The 13,994-nt window shown below is 39.9% G+C and overlaps 1 protein-coding gene across 3 annotated transcripts in view; it reads right to left on the minus strand.

The window, feature by feature from the left end:
• The window catches only part of PDE5A (phosphodiesterase 5A), a 99,605-nt gene that overhangs the window by 61,397 nt on the left and 24,214 nt on the right, over positions 1-13,994 (minus strand). For all 3 annotated transcript variants that reach the window (XM_001512530.6, XM_007672989.4, XM_039913742.1), the window contains exons 2-3: positions 10,859-11,447; positions 3,784-3,873 (exon numbers count right to left, since the gene is read on the minus strand). In XM_001512530.6, the coding sequence (XP_001512580.4) occupies positions 3,784-3,873; positions 10,859-11,443 (675 nt within the window). In that variant the 5' untranslated portion in view covers positions 11,444-11,447. The remainder of the gene's footprint in view (positions 1-3,783; positions 3,874-10,858; positions 11,448-13,994) is intronic.

Below are 13,994 nucleotides of genomic sequence, written 5' to 3' on the forward strand. Positions count from 1 at the left end.
CCATTACCCCTCATTTGAGATAATATATATTTAAATTCTAAAAGCCCCGGGTGGAAACTGTGAGACTGTATCCAATCCTTTCTTTCTGGGTATGGAATCTTTGAGCATTCATTTTAACTTACAGCAATCTAAAAGCTCTCTAACATTTTAAATTCACCTTCACTTACAGCACCTCGTTTAATTTGCTTTATACAATGCAGTTCATCATTCTGATTCAGATCAACTAACACCATTCTGAGGATGGCAGTGACCACACTTGCAGATACCAGACATTCTGTTGTGTGATATTATATGTGTTCTCTTGACAGTGAGCTCATTGGAGGCTACCAACTCTGTTGCACTGTACTCTCCCAAATGCTTAGTACAGTGCTCCATACACAGTAAGTGCTCAAGAAATACCATTGGGGACAATGATTACGCTGGGCCCACAGCATAACACAGTAACATATGTGACTTTTTGTGGTCATCTACCTGAGAGTCTGAACACTGAACTTCCGCCGACCCTTTGCACTAGAGCCATTGCGTTCTGGTCCCTGTGAACCCAGGCCTCTCTTCAGGACTAAAGAACATGGTAGCAGGAGCCAAGGCAGAGGAAGCCCATGAGGCTAAAATAAAAACTGCCAGCCCCACAGTTGTCTGGTATCACATCCACACTGGACAGAGAAAAGTTGATGATGGGTCACTCTAAACTTCACAATACAGTGCTTAATAGTCTCCAGAACTTCAACTGGGGCTCGGTACAGTGCTCAGCATAAAGCAGGTACTAAGCAAACACTGCTAATATTGATCCTTTTCTCTGTTTTTAACACTTTAAGTAATCATTTTTACGACATTTAAGACTATTCCTTAGAATTTATTATACTATTCACCCTCATTTGAGATCATTTAAATTCTACATATTTAAATTCTAAAAGCCCCGGGTGGAAACTGTGAGACTGTATACAATCCTTGACAGTAGTCAAAAGGACTATCTTCCAAGCCATGGGTAACAACCCCACAGCACATCACTCTGGAGAGCTGCCCAAAAATAAGTTGAGCAAATGAATATGAAATGCTCAGAACAGACAACCTTATTAAAACACCAATCGTTCTCAAGTCAACATTCCCCTCCCTACTCAAGATATTAATAAAGTGGTTATGGTATTAGACTGTGAGGCAGGGACTATCTGATCTGATTAATCTGTATCTACCCCAGCACTTAGAACAGCGTTTGACACATAATAAATGTTTAGTACCATTATTATTACTACTCAGTGTCCACTGGGTGCAGTTCACTATACCAAGCTCTTGGGAAAGTACAACTGAAGAATGAGACAAGTTCTCTGCCTACAAGGAGCTTACACTCCAACGGGGGCATGGGAAGGTAGACATAAAATAACAAGTTAACTACCTAATTAAACTCTTTTCATCCTAAAATAAGCTCCTTCAACCACTTTAATTTTCTCAGATTCAAAATACAGTGTTTACATTTTATGTATAATAACATAGTACTTTAAATAGTTAAACTGTTCTATTTTAAAATAACGATACCAATTACCTGATGAAAAGACCATCATATTGTATCTCTAAACAGTATCTGGGGCCTGAATCAAATCAGCTAATTCTTTATATTGATATTACTTATTTTCATATGACTGAAAGGTGTCCCACTACCTACTGGAGATGCTGGCGTGGGGACAATCTTCCTGACATGGCACTGTTTCTTAGCACAATACGTTGATGAAAATTCCACATTTATTTTCAGGTTCCTTTCATGTACAGTCTGAGACAGTTCATTTTTTAATGGAAAAATCACAATGATCAAATTATTCATTGTAACAGCCTCCCTCAGTGCTTAATGTCATAGCTATCAGGCACTGTGATTGGGATGATCAAAAAAAAAAACAAACAAAAACCTGAAAACAGATGGCAAATTCACTGAATTAAGGCTCATTCTAGAAAATAGCAAGGGGAACTCTGTAGTAAGAGTGTGGAATCTATTTTCCAAGACTGAAAACCATATACCCTGTGAGAACCTCAATACTGATGCAAGGTCAAGGACAGAATTTTAGTGTACAAATGTAATACTTAAAATCCCTCTCCCCCTTTCTTCCTCAGACTGGTTTGCTGATCTGTCAATGTTTCATTTTGTTTTATTTTCATTTCCAAACTGAAAAGGTCTGCTTTATGTCACTTGGAACCATTAAAAAAAAATTCTCTAAAGATAAAAGGATAGTTGCGGGTTTGTTCAATCCATTGGGGCCAAATCAAACAGGAACCATTTTATCTGAGAAGAATATGATTAATTATTCCCTAATGTGTCTGATTTCCAAGAGTACATATAAAAATACCCTTTCGTGTTTAAAGAACTTCCCATCATCTAGTAAACTGAAAAATCAGTGATTGGTTACAGAACTAAATCAAGGAAATACTTGGAATTGTCTTCTATTCCCCAGAATACTCATTATCATCTGATTAGATCAATTTTAGCAGTAAAAATATGAGAATGATACCATATGTCTTTTGATAGAGACATGTTATTGTTGCACAAATTACGTGACAGAGCTGGTGGAAACTTTCCTTCCAAATGTTAGGCTTGAAATATACAACCCAAAGGCACTATGAAAATTGAAGATATCAAAGATCAGCTACAGTGTATCATGCAATCTGACTGCCCAGAAAGGAAAATACAATGTGTTTCATAATCAATTTCACTCAGTATAATGACTGGAAAAGAGATCTCTCCTAAAATGTTCTAAACAACCAAAAATCATATTAATGTTCCACGACAAATTACCAAAATTTATAAAATTTAAAGATAAAAGAAAAAAGAGCCAGCGTATGTCCATTATGTTTAGGGTCTTTCACATGATCTTCCTCAATGGTACTTGAGACAAAATACTCTACCTTAATGCCATCAGTTAGTAACTATGTTTTTCACATTAATTTGGGATGGAAGCCTGGGCACCACACTGGCTTACAACATTCCAGTTTAAATATATAATTTAATCTATTAATCGATATTGTACTATCCCAAGAGCTTGGTAATGTTCTGCACACAGTAAGTGCTCAGTAAATACAATTGACTGATCGCTCATACTCATCATATTCATTCATTCATTAGTATTTATGGAGCATTTACTATTTGCAGAGCACTGTACTAAGCGCTTGGAATGTACAAATCGGCAACAGATATGATCGAGTGCTATGAATTTGTTTCAAGGTTAAGAAAATCTAGTTTGGATTCTCCACAATTTCAATATTACAATGGAGCAATAAGCAGTAGGGAATTTGTCCATTTTGTTCCTCCACAATTTGGCAGGAAACCAGCACAAAGCAACGTAAAGAGACAGCTTCCAGAAAATGACCCTGACTTGCAAACTATTTCCACAGTGTGAAATTTCACCTTTGATATATCCAAAACCTGGAGTTCACAGTTCCTGTTTTGAGGTTAAGTTTACTTAAAGGAAGGATACACCAAAGAACCATCCGTGGAGCCAAGAGGATCACCAGTCAGGCCAGGAGAAGGCATCTTGGTACCCCAAGAAGATCCCCTTCCTTTCACCACCCTAAAGAGCATCTCAAGTCCCCATACTGCTGCACTCACTGCTCCATGGCGGTTCTGCTAATTTCTTCGTAGAAGGTGATGTCGCTAATTAGTCACTAATTAGGCTTGGATACGATGTTCACTCAGCAAACTTGAACTAACTTCTGCACAGATTGTAGTTTGTATTATCTTCCAGAGCTAGAAACTAAGATGCAGTGTTAGCTGACAATATGAGATGAATGAACTAAATGACTTACCTCCTCCCTGTGGTTCTTTATTGGCATACAGAGAATACTCTGCGTCTTGTAACCGGTGATCTGGTCAACTTCTGCATTGAACCTGGGATCCTGTCAAGGGAAAAAATATATATAAATACCTGTTTGCTCCAATATTGATTTGCTTTTGTGGTTTATGAGATTAGCGAAATCTAACCTTCTGCTTACCTTGTTACTAACAGAAAATATTTTCATTATGACCTGCAACAATGGATATATAAATCTGTATCCTTCTTGACAGGTAGAAATTATTTATCAAACAAGGTCTGTGGGAAACATACCACCGTGGTGGGCTGAAGTCAATGCTGACTAATGCACAAGTTCCAAACCCAGTTTCACATACTACAACTCTTAATGCCCATCCTGGCTGCTTCCTTTGTCAAACTGCAACCATTCGGCATCTGCCAAAATAGATGAAGGGATACTGAATCTGGCAAAGGGTAAACAAGCCCTTTGAATCACCAAGTTAACAAATCAATCTGATTTAACCTTTATTTGGCTGGCCTTCTTCCTTCCCCAACATTATCGGTGATTAAAGTTGAAATACTGAGACTGTGCAGAGACGCCACTGGAACTGATTCGGAGGCATCACAGACCAGCCTCTCATGACATTTCTGTAGACTTCGTCTGTGCCCAGCCTGGGAAATCATTGGCAAACCAAATACCACGTCCTCCATGCAATGTCACCCTCTTGATTGAAGTCAGGGTCAGTAGTTGTGGGACTCTGGGTTTGAGTCCAAACCCAGGAAAAAGGAAAGAGAAAAGGAGGGAGGCAACACTCAGGTAGAGTAACGTATCATCATTGTGGAGAGGCATTTATTATAAACCAACCCCCAAGCATCTCGACATGAGTGAATTAAACCAACATGAATCATGCCCTCAAGGAGGCAGTGATATAAAAATACAATCGGTGCAGACAAACATAAAACAGTCATGCAGATAAAGATGCACTCACATTAATGTGTAAAAGCAAGTATTAATTTTGAGTACAGGTCTCCCAGTGACTAAAGTTACTTCCCGGAATGTCAGCACTTTGAGAGCATCATTAGCTCTTTCAGACCTCTCGTGAGAGTTTAGTACACTGCTACATTAGTGTGCACATGTGAAGTGACACCCAAGGTATTTCCCTAGTGGCTTGACCAAGTTAATGCTCCTCCCCAAATGCTGCAGATGTGGAAGAACTGGGTTCATCCTGAGAAAAGCCTACTGTGGTGTATTTTGTTGGAGTTGTTTTCAAAACAGTGGCAGAGCGGAGGAAAGAGGATCAGCATTTTACTGTTTCCTGTGAGACTGGGAAGATTTCAGAAATACAGTGTGATTTCAAGAGCTCCTAGAAAGTTGCAAGGGTATAGATTTCAGGTGTTCTACAATTAGGACATGGATTTGGAAAGATCACTGGCTATATTAATATTAAGGGATATCAAACGCCAACACCACTGCCATACTTCTGTAGTCACTCGAGGCCTCAGTCTTAGTTGTCTCTGGTCAACGATGTGTCAGATAAACAGCATTTTGCAGAAAGTAGATCTGAAAAAACTCTGCACTCACCTCAGATACTGACTCACACTGTACTTCTGAGAAAGTCATTTATCCCTTCTTTGTTTCTTTCCCTTCCTTTTTAAAATGGAGATGGTTGCTGTTGGACATCTGTCAATACAGTTCTTGAGGAAGAGAACAAATTGTTGTTTGGGAAAGAATTTCTCTCAAGCAACTTGCTTTTCATTGTATATACTACTTTATGCTTTCCATTTTTGCAATCTTCAGCTACCATTTCACTTGTCTCTTCTCCTCCTCCCAAACTAAGGCTGTTATGTTTGGGATCTGAGCATGCCAGAGGGAAATTTGTTTTAGGAGAGACAAGCTTAACATTACCCAAATTGAACTATGAGATTTAAAAATCCTTCCTCTGTCCAGTGCTAAGCATTAAGGAATGCCAGAATGGCATTAAATTTCAGAGTTTACAACTGGGGTTCCACACAACACACCCCAATGGCCTTTGTTATTCTTCCAACAGGGTCAGATTACCTTTAAGCGACAGGCAAAATTCGTTTCCCCTAGATTAGGCAGAACTTCCAGGGAAGAAGCTTCTGGGAATTGGTGACATCTTCTATTACTTCACTAGGGGATGGGGCTCAAGCCACAGCGACTGTGGCTTCCCCTGCTTCTCGGGGAAAAATTCACAAAGTGTGGCTTGCCCCATATTTCCCCCAGGGAAACAATCCAAATTCCTCTGGAGGAGTTGCAGAATTCTGGGCCCACCATATTCAATTACATTATGCATGTGGGCACAATCGCAAACTTGGAACCATTTTAGTTCCACGGTCCAATGAAGTCAGGAGGAGAGGTCCTTGAACTTTCTACACTCCCTCTCCTCTGACAGTTCCTCATGTCTTGGAACACAAATGGTTAGGAATCGATGCTCCTCAGCAATTAATAGGAGACAGAGACCAGCTTGGCTGGTAGGTTTCAATCAGACTGTTAATAAAGAACATACTGTTCGGCACATTATTTCAGCAACGGAATGAGGAATAAAGTACCGAGACAAAGAAAATCAAACTCAGAGATGAAATTCCAGGAAACAAAGAACTAAAGTAAATCACACTATTTCTGATCAGGTGCAATTAATAGAACTAGTCGTTCTCACACATCTGAATCCAAAAATCTTAGAAAATTCACTTTCTAGAGAGGAAGGTCCTCTTACCCTCCAAGTACTCTAGCAGTTTTTGGAAATTATACCTGATGTGGTTATTACGGCTACTGACCAACCACATCTATTCTTTACTTGCCCAAGTGCAACTTCATTGTCACTTCTGGACTTTCGATGAAAAGTGAGTGGGAGTGGAGTAGCATCCTCAGGATCATTTTATATGAGACTTCAAAATCGTGATTACTCAGCTTCCCACCACCCTTCCACGCCCTCCTCGCCCCAGGCAGAGACAATTTTCTTCTGAAGCTGTAATTGCTGGAAGAGTGTGAAAAAAGAAAGGAGCATTATTTGGCTTGGGACTCATATTTGAGAACCAAAACCATTCCGAGGAATATTTTATGAAGATTTTCAAAGCTTTAACATGAATTCTTCCACTCTAGAGGACTGGTGGGCAGATAGACAACCTTATTAGGGAGAAACTTAGCTGAGCAAAGAACTTGAGCTAAAGATGAAAGTTCTCAGGACTCTAAGGAGACAAGTCAAGCAGACAAAGAAAATAAATATGAGAAAGTAACTTCAACAGGCTTAAGCAGGACCCAACTGAAAAAAAGTCTAAGAACCAATCAAATCCAAAAATCTGGAATCTCTCTAAACAGTTTGGCAGAAATAAGAACAAATGGAGCCTAGTCAGAGTTACACCCAGAATTATAAGTGGGGAGGCTTGAATGAAGTTGAAAGCCACAATAAGTCACTATGGTGGAATATACAGAAATAGCAAGAGGATGATCAAAAGAAAAATGAGGTTTATTTTATAAGACAATAGAGGAAAATGTGGCCTCCAGCAGAGACTGGAAGGGGAGTTGAATTGCGATGATTCCGAACGGTAGAGGCCTTAAATCCTTTTGTCTGTCTTTTTTAAAAAAAGAGTCCCTTTCAGGTTTGGGCTAATTCGGGGAACATTCAGCCAGGAACCTGTGAATGTTTCTTCTTGCGCAGGTGGCCAGAGTGGGAGAATGGGAACACAGAGTAGTCTTTTGCCTGTCCCACACTCTTCTATCAAACAACTGGACAAAAATCACTCTCAATGACCTCAACCATTCCAACAGCACTGAAGCTGTGCTCCCAACAAGTGGGCAAAATGGAATGACACCATGATATCGAAAGAGCTGCTGTCAGGTGAGCTGATGTGTTGGTTCTGCAAACATAAAAGGTCGAAGAAATAAGAGACCATTCTGAAGCCAACGTCTGCATTAGGCAGCAGAGGCACTGCCTGCTAGGAAGCAACAGCAGCTGACTGATTCGTCTGCAAGGAGAAGAAGAAAGGGGATGGCTCTCTGCAAGCAGAGACATCATGCGGCCCATAAGGTAGAGAAGCAGAGCTACAGCGAAGATCTGCCAGCACAGATGTGGTAACATCTGCCACCCAGATGTATATTTAGAAGATGGTGACTGAGGATTAGACTTTTCAGCACTTTTGAACACATGGATTCTAAAAACCACAGAGTGACATTTTGAAAAATAAAGGGAGATAATATAATGCAATAATCACTGAACTCCTATTGATGTTTTAGAAGCTAAAATGGCTTAATACTATCTCTATTAGCACCTGAATACAAGACCTCATTAAAACAAAGAACTTTCAAAAAAAACTTCATAAATTAAATAGTTCATGTCTATACATTACATTAATTGTCTAAATGCATAACCATCTTCAGACTTGCAATATTCAAGGTTTTATAAGTATTTCCATTAGCAATATTTGTTTTAAAAGTATTTTTCTTTTTTTAACTAGAATTTGGTCTTAAGGTATACTGATAAATATGTACACTTATACACCATAGTCCTAAACAAATTTTTAACCACTGCCATTCTTGGATTAAAAAAAAATGGGACCAGTTCCCCACTAACAGCTCTTTGAAGCAGGGACCATGTTTTATTTCTATTCTAGGTTCCAGTATGGAGCTTTCTGCGTCGTCCCGACTAGCTCCCTTTAATCCTCCTCCAACCCAGCCCCACAGCACTTATGCACATATCTATAATTAATTTATAATAATGTCTGTCTCTCCCTTTAGACTGTAAGATCACTGTGGGAAGGGAACATGTCTGTTATATTGTTATACTGTACTCTCCGAAGCACTCAGAACAGTGTTCTGCACACAGTAAGTGCTCAATAAATGCTACTGACTGATTGACTGGAAGCTCAATAAATGCTGCTGTGGATGGTGAAATTTTTCAAAGTTTCTTTTGGCCCTATGATTAAAAGAAAGTAAAATTTAATCCTAAAGTTAGGAACAATTAAGTTCTAAGGTTACTAACAACCCCCATAAAGGCAATATTAGCTCTCAGTTAAGTACTAAGTGAAAACAGTTTGGCTCCAAAGAGTACAAAAGAAATTTTCTTCTGCCTTTATTTCATTCTATTGTAGATGACAAAAATGCTTAGGAAGGGTTTCTATCAATTCTGAGGCTTTTAAAGGGAAAGTCTGAGTTACAGTGTAGATAGAGAAGCAGCAGGGTGTAGTGGATAAAGCATAGGCTTGAGAGTCAGAAGGTTATGGATTCTAATCCCAACTCTGCCATTTGTCTGCTATGTGACCTTGGGCAAGTCACTTCACTTCTCTATGTCTCAGTTGCCTCATCTGTAAAATGGGGATTGTGACTGTGAGCCCCACATGGGACAACCTGACTACCTTGTATTTTCCCCAGCATTTAGAACAGTGCCTGGCACACAGTAAATGCTTAACAAATACCATAATTATTGTTATCATCATTATTACAAGGAAAAATTATTCAGATTGTTGAGACCACAGAGAGCAATACATTCATTTTGCACAGTTCCACGTCATTTAAATCCTAACCTCAGAGCCAAGTTAAAAAATATGCAAACATCTTGAGATATATCACATACATACTGATTGGTACCATGTATGTACAGAGCAGCTCATTTCTTACGACACACTGCTTTAAGCTACATTGTATCTGGCTGTTTTAAATGGTGGATATTTTGGTGAACTGAAAAGCTTCTCTTGACAAGGGATGGATTTAGTCATTGCTCTGTCTGAACATAAATTTAAGGGTCATGCAGAGGTCTGAGAATAGAGTGTCAGAGGAGTATCACTGCATAGTTTGCTTATATACATAATTAGAATGAAAATTCAATTTATTTATTAATAGTAATAATATTGATGGTATTTGTTAAGTGCTTACTATGTGCAAAGCACTATTCTAAGTGTTGGGGGGGGTTAAAAGGTTATCAAGTTGTCCCACATGAGGCTCACAGTCTTAATCCCCATTTTACATATGAGGTAACTGAGGCACAGAGAAGGTAAGTGACTTGCCCAAATGCACACAGCTGACAAGTGGCGGAGCAGGGATTAGAACCTATGACCTCTGACTCCCAAGCCCGTGCTCTTTCCACTGAGCCACACTGCTTCTCTAATTATTCTTTATTATTGTAAATATTTTTAGGAATCTGTTCCTTAGAATACAAGCACCTTGTGAGCAAGCAACATATACTGTACTTCCACTGTATCTTCCCAAATGCTTAGTTCGTACTTACTATATATCGGTATTATTACTACTATTATCTTATACGGGTGAAGACCCTCACCTGTGTCTTTGGTGTGGGATAAAGGCACCGGATATGTTTACAAGTGAGGCTTTAGATCCATGATGAATCCTTGATGCACCAAGGAAACGGACTTTCCTATTTCTTTCTTTGTGCTTTGAACTTCTTAACCTATGAGAACTCTGGGCTGATAGTAACAACTAATTTTCATGCTTATTCCCCTAGAGAACCAACACTCACTTTTGAGGTTCTGCACTGGAATCCTTGAGAAATAACACTATCGCACCCACCAACCACTTGGGTCCAAGTAGAGAAACGCTCCTTGGTGACCCATTAGGCAGAAGATGACACCAGACTGTCCCAGTTCCTCAAAGGATAAATTAAAGAGGCAAAGTGCACAGCAAAGATAGTCTTCAGTTCCTCGAAGCATTCCACTACTCAAAGAAAATCTAATTCTCCATTTAGAAAAACTGGCAACACTTTACTAGTACATGACATGAATCGCAAATGGACTGTCCATTGCCCTGCTGACATAGAACTGTTCTCTACAGTGTTGCCCTGGGATCTGCCCAATATAGATGAGAGGATTGAAGATTGCCAGAAGGGATGGTCAGTGGATAGAGCAAAGAACTAGGAAGACTTTCTGTTCCCTGACAAGCTCCAGCGAAGCACTTTTGACTTTAATATCAAATCCTAAGTAATGACAGTATATGGCAAAAGCCTTCATATCCGCTACCCAGCAGACTAGCCCTCTAGTTACTCCCTTGCTTTTAATAGTTTTCGATGGCCCATCCATTCGACCCAATGCTCCCATTCTCTTTCTTCCAGACGGTCTATAGTTACCTCATATGCATCTTTGATGTTCAAAGGCTGACCAAGAGCTGCCACATGGCCCACAATCCCCTTGTTCCACTCCAATCGGATACAGTTATTGGACGCTTCTTCCAACGTAGAGCCTTCTGCAACATCAAACAGCCGGCTGATGAGAAATTTCTCATTGGAGCTATCCTCACAGACCAGGAAGAGGGAATAACGGTCAGCGGAAATGAGCCCGTGGATATGAAGGAAGATTTTGTGGCATAAGGCCGTGACATCCAAATGACTGGAAATATCTTTCACTAATTCCAGCAGTCTTGAGCACTGGTCGCCGGCGTCCGGTCCGAACCTGGGGGGCTGCAGAGGCATCTGCTCCTTCTTTTCAGAGTCAGAGAGGAAGCTCACCGTCCCAATGGAATCCTTGACCACGATGGGCCTAAGAGGTCTGTCGAACTCAGAGGCAGAAATTTTCCTCACCGGGGTCCCGTGGGCAGTAATTTCTGAATGGGGTGTCTGCTGTGTAGGACAAGAGGAGGACTCGGGGTGACCTCTGACTCCCTCTTTGCAGGCTGGGATGGTGTGAACTCTTTCAGCGAACCAGGCATTGACCATTTCTCTGAAAAACAGAGTATGAGAAGTTATTCCAGATTTCAACGGGGGAACAAGTATTGAAGGACCCTGAATGTGGACTTCAAGTGGTCCCCCTAATGAACGAACACTCGCCCACCCCTTTACAAGTGGTAAACAAAGCTGTGCACTCAGTGTGGGCACCTGTTTCTGCTTGCAATCCCCCCTATCTAGGCAGTGATGATGTTGATTTCAGGGAAAACTAATTGCCTTATTCATTTGAAATATACACAAAAGGAGAAAAAGGGTGTTGCTGAGAAATTAAATGACTGGTTATTGTGGGTGATTAATTGGAGGAAATAATGGCTTATTTTCAAAGCTGCAGTTTTCATGGCATAAATCTCTAATTCTTACACTTTCCATCCCTACATTCCATTGTTTTTGAGTTCATTTTAAGGGGAAAATGGGAAACACACTTTGGCTCTTATGTGATCAAGTGACATGAGAATTTTCTCTAAAACTTGTGGGAGAGTTCTGCTCAAAAGTGCCCTCTGCTTTTATTGGAAAAAGGTAAACTGGGATAGTATGGAGAGAATAGGTTATATTTTCTAAGCAAAAAATGACAAATACATAAGTTTGGTCTGTTTTTTATGGCCTATAGTCAAATAGCACAGATCACCTACAAAACTAAATACTCATTGATATGTAAAACCTGCTCAGAAAGACAACTGAGACATTCAGTTTTTCTGGAAAATTACAACCAACCCTCACCATTTTAGCAGAATTACCTCAAAAAGGAAAATGGTGGGTATACATTCTAGAATGCCCTAAGTATCCTGGGGCCTTGATCCAAACTTGCCTTGCACAACTATGGCGAGAAGGCCAGAGGCAACCACATCATGAAGGCTCCACAAAATAATAATAATGATAATGTTCGTATTTGTTAAGCACTTACTAAGTGCAGAGCACTGTTCTAAGTGCTGGGGTAGACACAGGGTCATCAGGTTGTCCCACGTGAGGCTCACAGTCTTCATCCCCATTTTATAGATGAGGGAACTGAGGCACAGAGAAGTGAAGTGACTTGCCCCAGTCACACAGCTGACAAGGGGCAGAGTCGGGATGCACAATGTTGTGTGGACCATGGTGGCTGCTGGGACTGTGGTGGTCACTGTGGCTACCGTTGAGAATGATAGACTCTGAGGAGCCTAAACCTCTGCTTTTCTAACCATAGTACCCTGCTGCTTTTTAACTTTCATTTTATATATTTGTTTGTCGTGTCGTCTCTCCTTATGTATGCCTGTGGTCAGTCCCCCTTCCCTACTTCAGTTCTTAGATTGTGAGTCCTTTGAGGGTCAGGGACCATGTTTGACTAACACTCATGCATGGAAGATTTCCCAGGAGTTGGTATAGTGCTCTTCACCCAGAAAACATTTAATAAATACCATTACTTCTACTCTTAACTATGCTAATTATCTTGACTACAGGCAGTGTGACATGCAAATTCTAGAGGACCTCCTATGTCCAAGAGATACAAAAGTTTCTATTAAAATCTTTTGCAAAGCAGGACTAGACACAATTTAAAGATATTTATTTATTTTGGCAGGGTGATTTCAATAAAACTTTGAAAGAAAAAAGGGAAAAAAATTGAGAAAAATCTACCACAAAAATATCTCCTTTCCTAGCCTCTCAAGTGATAGAAAACACTGTCAAGGGTAGGTCTCCTTTAAGCCTCCAAATCTGAACTTGGAATTCCGAGCAATCTCTTGCGACAAATACCCAAACTTTACTGTTGGGGGTTTGGGTTTGTTTATTCTTGGGAAGAGTTTCCTGTTTTTAAGAAGAAAAAAGAAGTTGACCACCAACTTCCTCTGAGTCGCCCTCCTCCACCCTTCATCATGGCCACGCAAGTTTCAAAGAAACTCCCTATTTTTCAAACGGCTCATAAAAATTAATCATTTGATAAGTCGCTATGGGTCAGAGACGACTCGACGGCATATGACAAGACAAAACAAGTTACAGGAAAAAGATCCAAGACATATCAATTCAACCTGTATTAAAACATACAGTTTGAATTATTAAAAATAAAATGGATTTATTCCATCTAAGTTTTGCTGGACCACGGTATTTGAAAGAGTATGTGATACCTTGAGAGACCCTTCAGTCCCACTGCCCATTATATAGACGTTTAACTCCAAAAGATAAAGGCTATTGGAGTAAAACAAGGAAAACAGGCCCTTAGCACCACCTCAGGAAGAAAAGCCTTCCTTCTCTGCCTGTCACATAAGATGAAATGCTGAAGTAAAGCAACAATTTGGTCACATTTTTCAAAGGCCTTATTTCAGTCTCTCCGTTCACATAAGTAGCTCAAAATCACCCACGGTGGTAAATCAGAGAGTCTCCACATGTTCAGTTGGCTAAGCAGAAGCATTAATTCAACATGATGAGCAATTCTGTCCCCCTAGTCTACTGCAAGATAAACAATGTGAGCAAAAAAATACAAATCTGCTCTTTCAAAAATTGGCTTTATAAGTTGTTGTTTTTTACATTTTTAGACATATTTTTAACCAGAGATAATCATCCTAGCCAGTACCTAATG

The sequence above is a fragment of the Ornithorhynchus anatinus genome, chromosome 12 (genome assembly GCF_004115215.2).
Source record: "Ornithorhynchus anatinus isolate Pmale09 chromosome 12, mOrnAna1.pri.v4, whole genome shotgun sequence".
Taxonomy (NCBI): Eukaryota; Metazoa; Chordata; class Mammalia; order Monotremata; family Ornithorhynchidae; genus Ornithorhynchus; species Ornithorhynchus anatinus.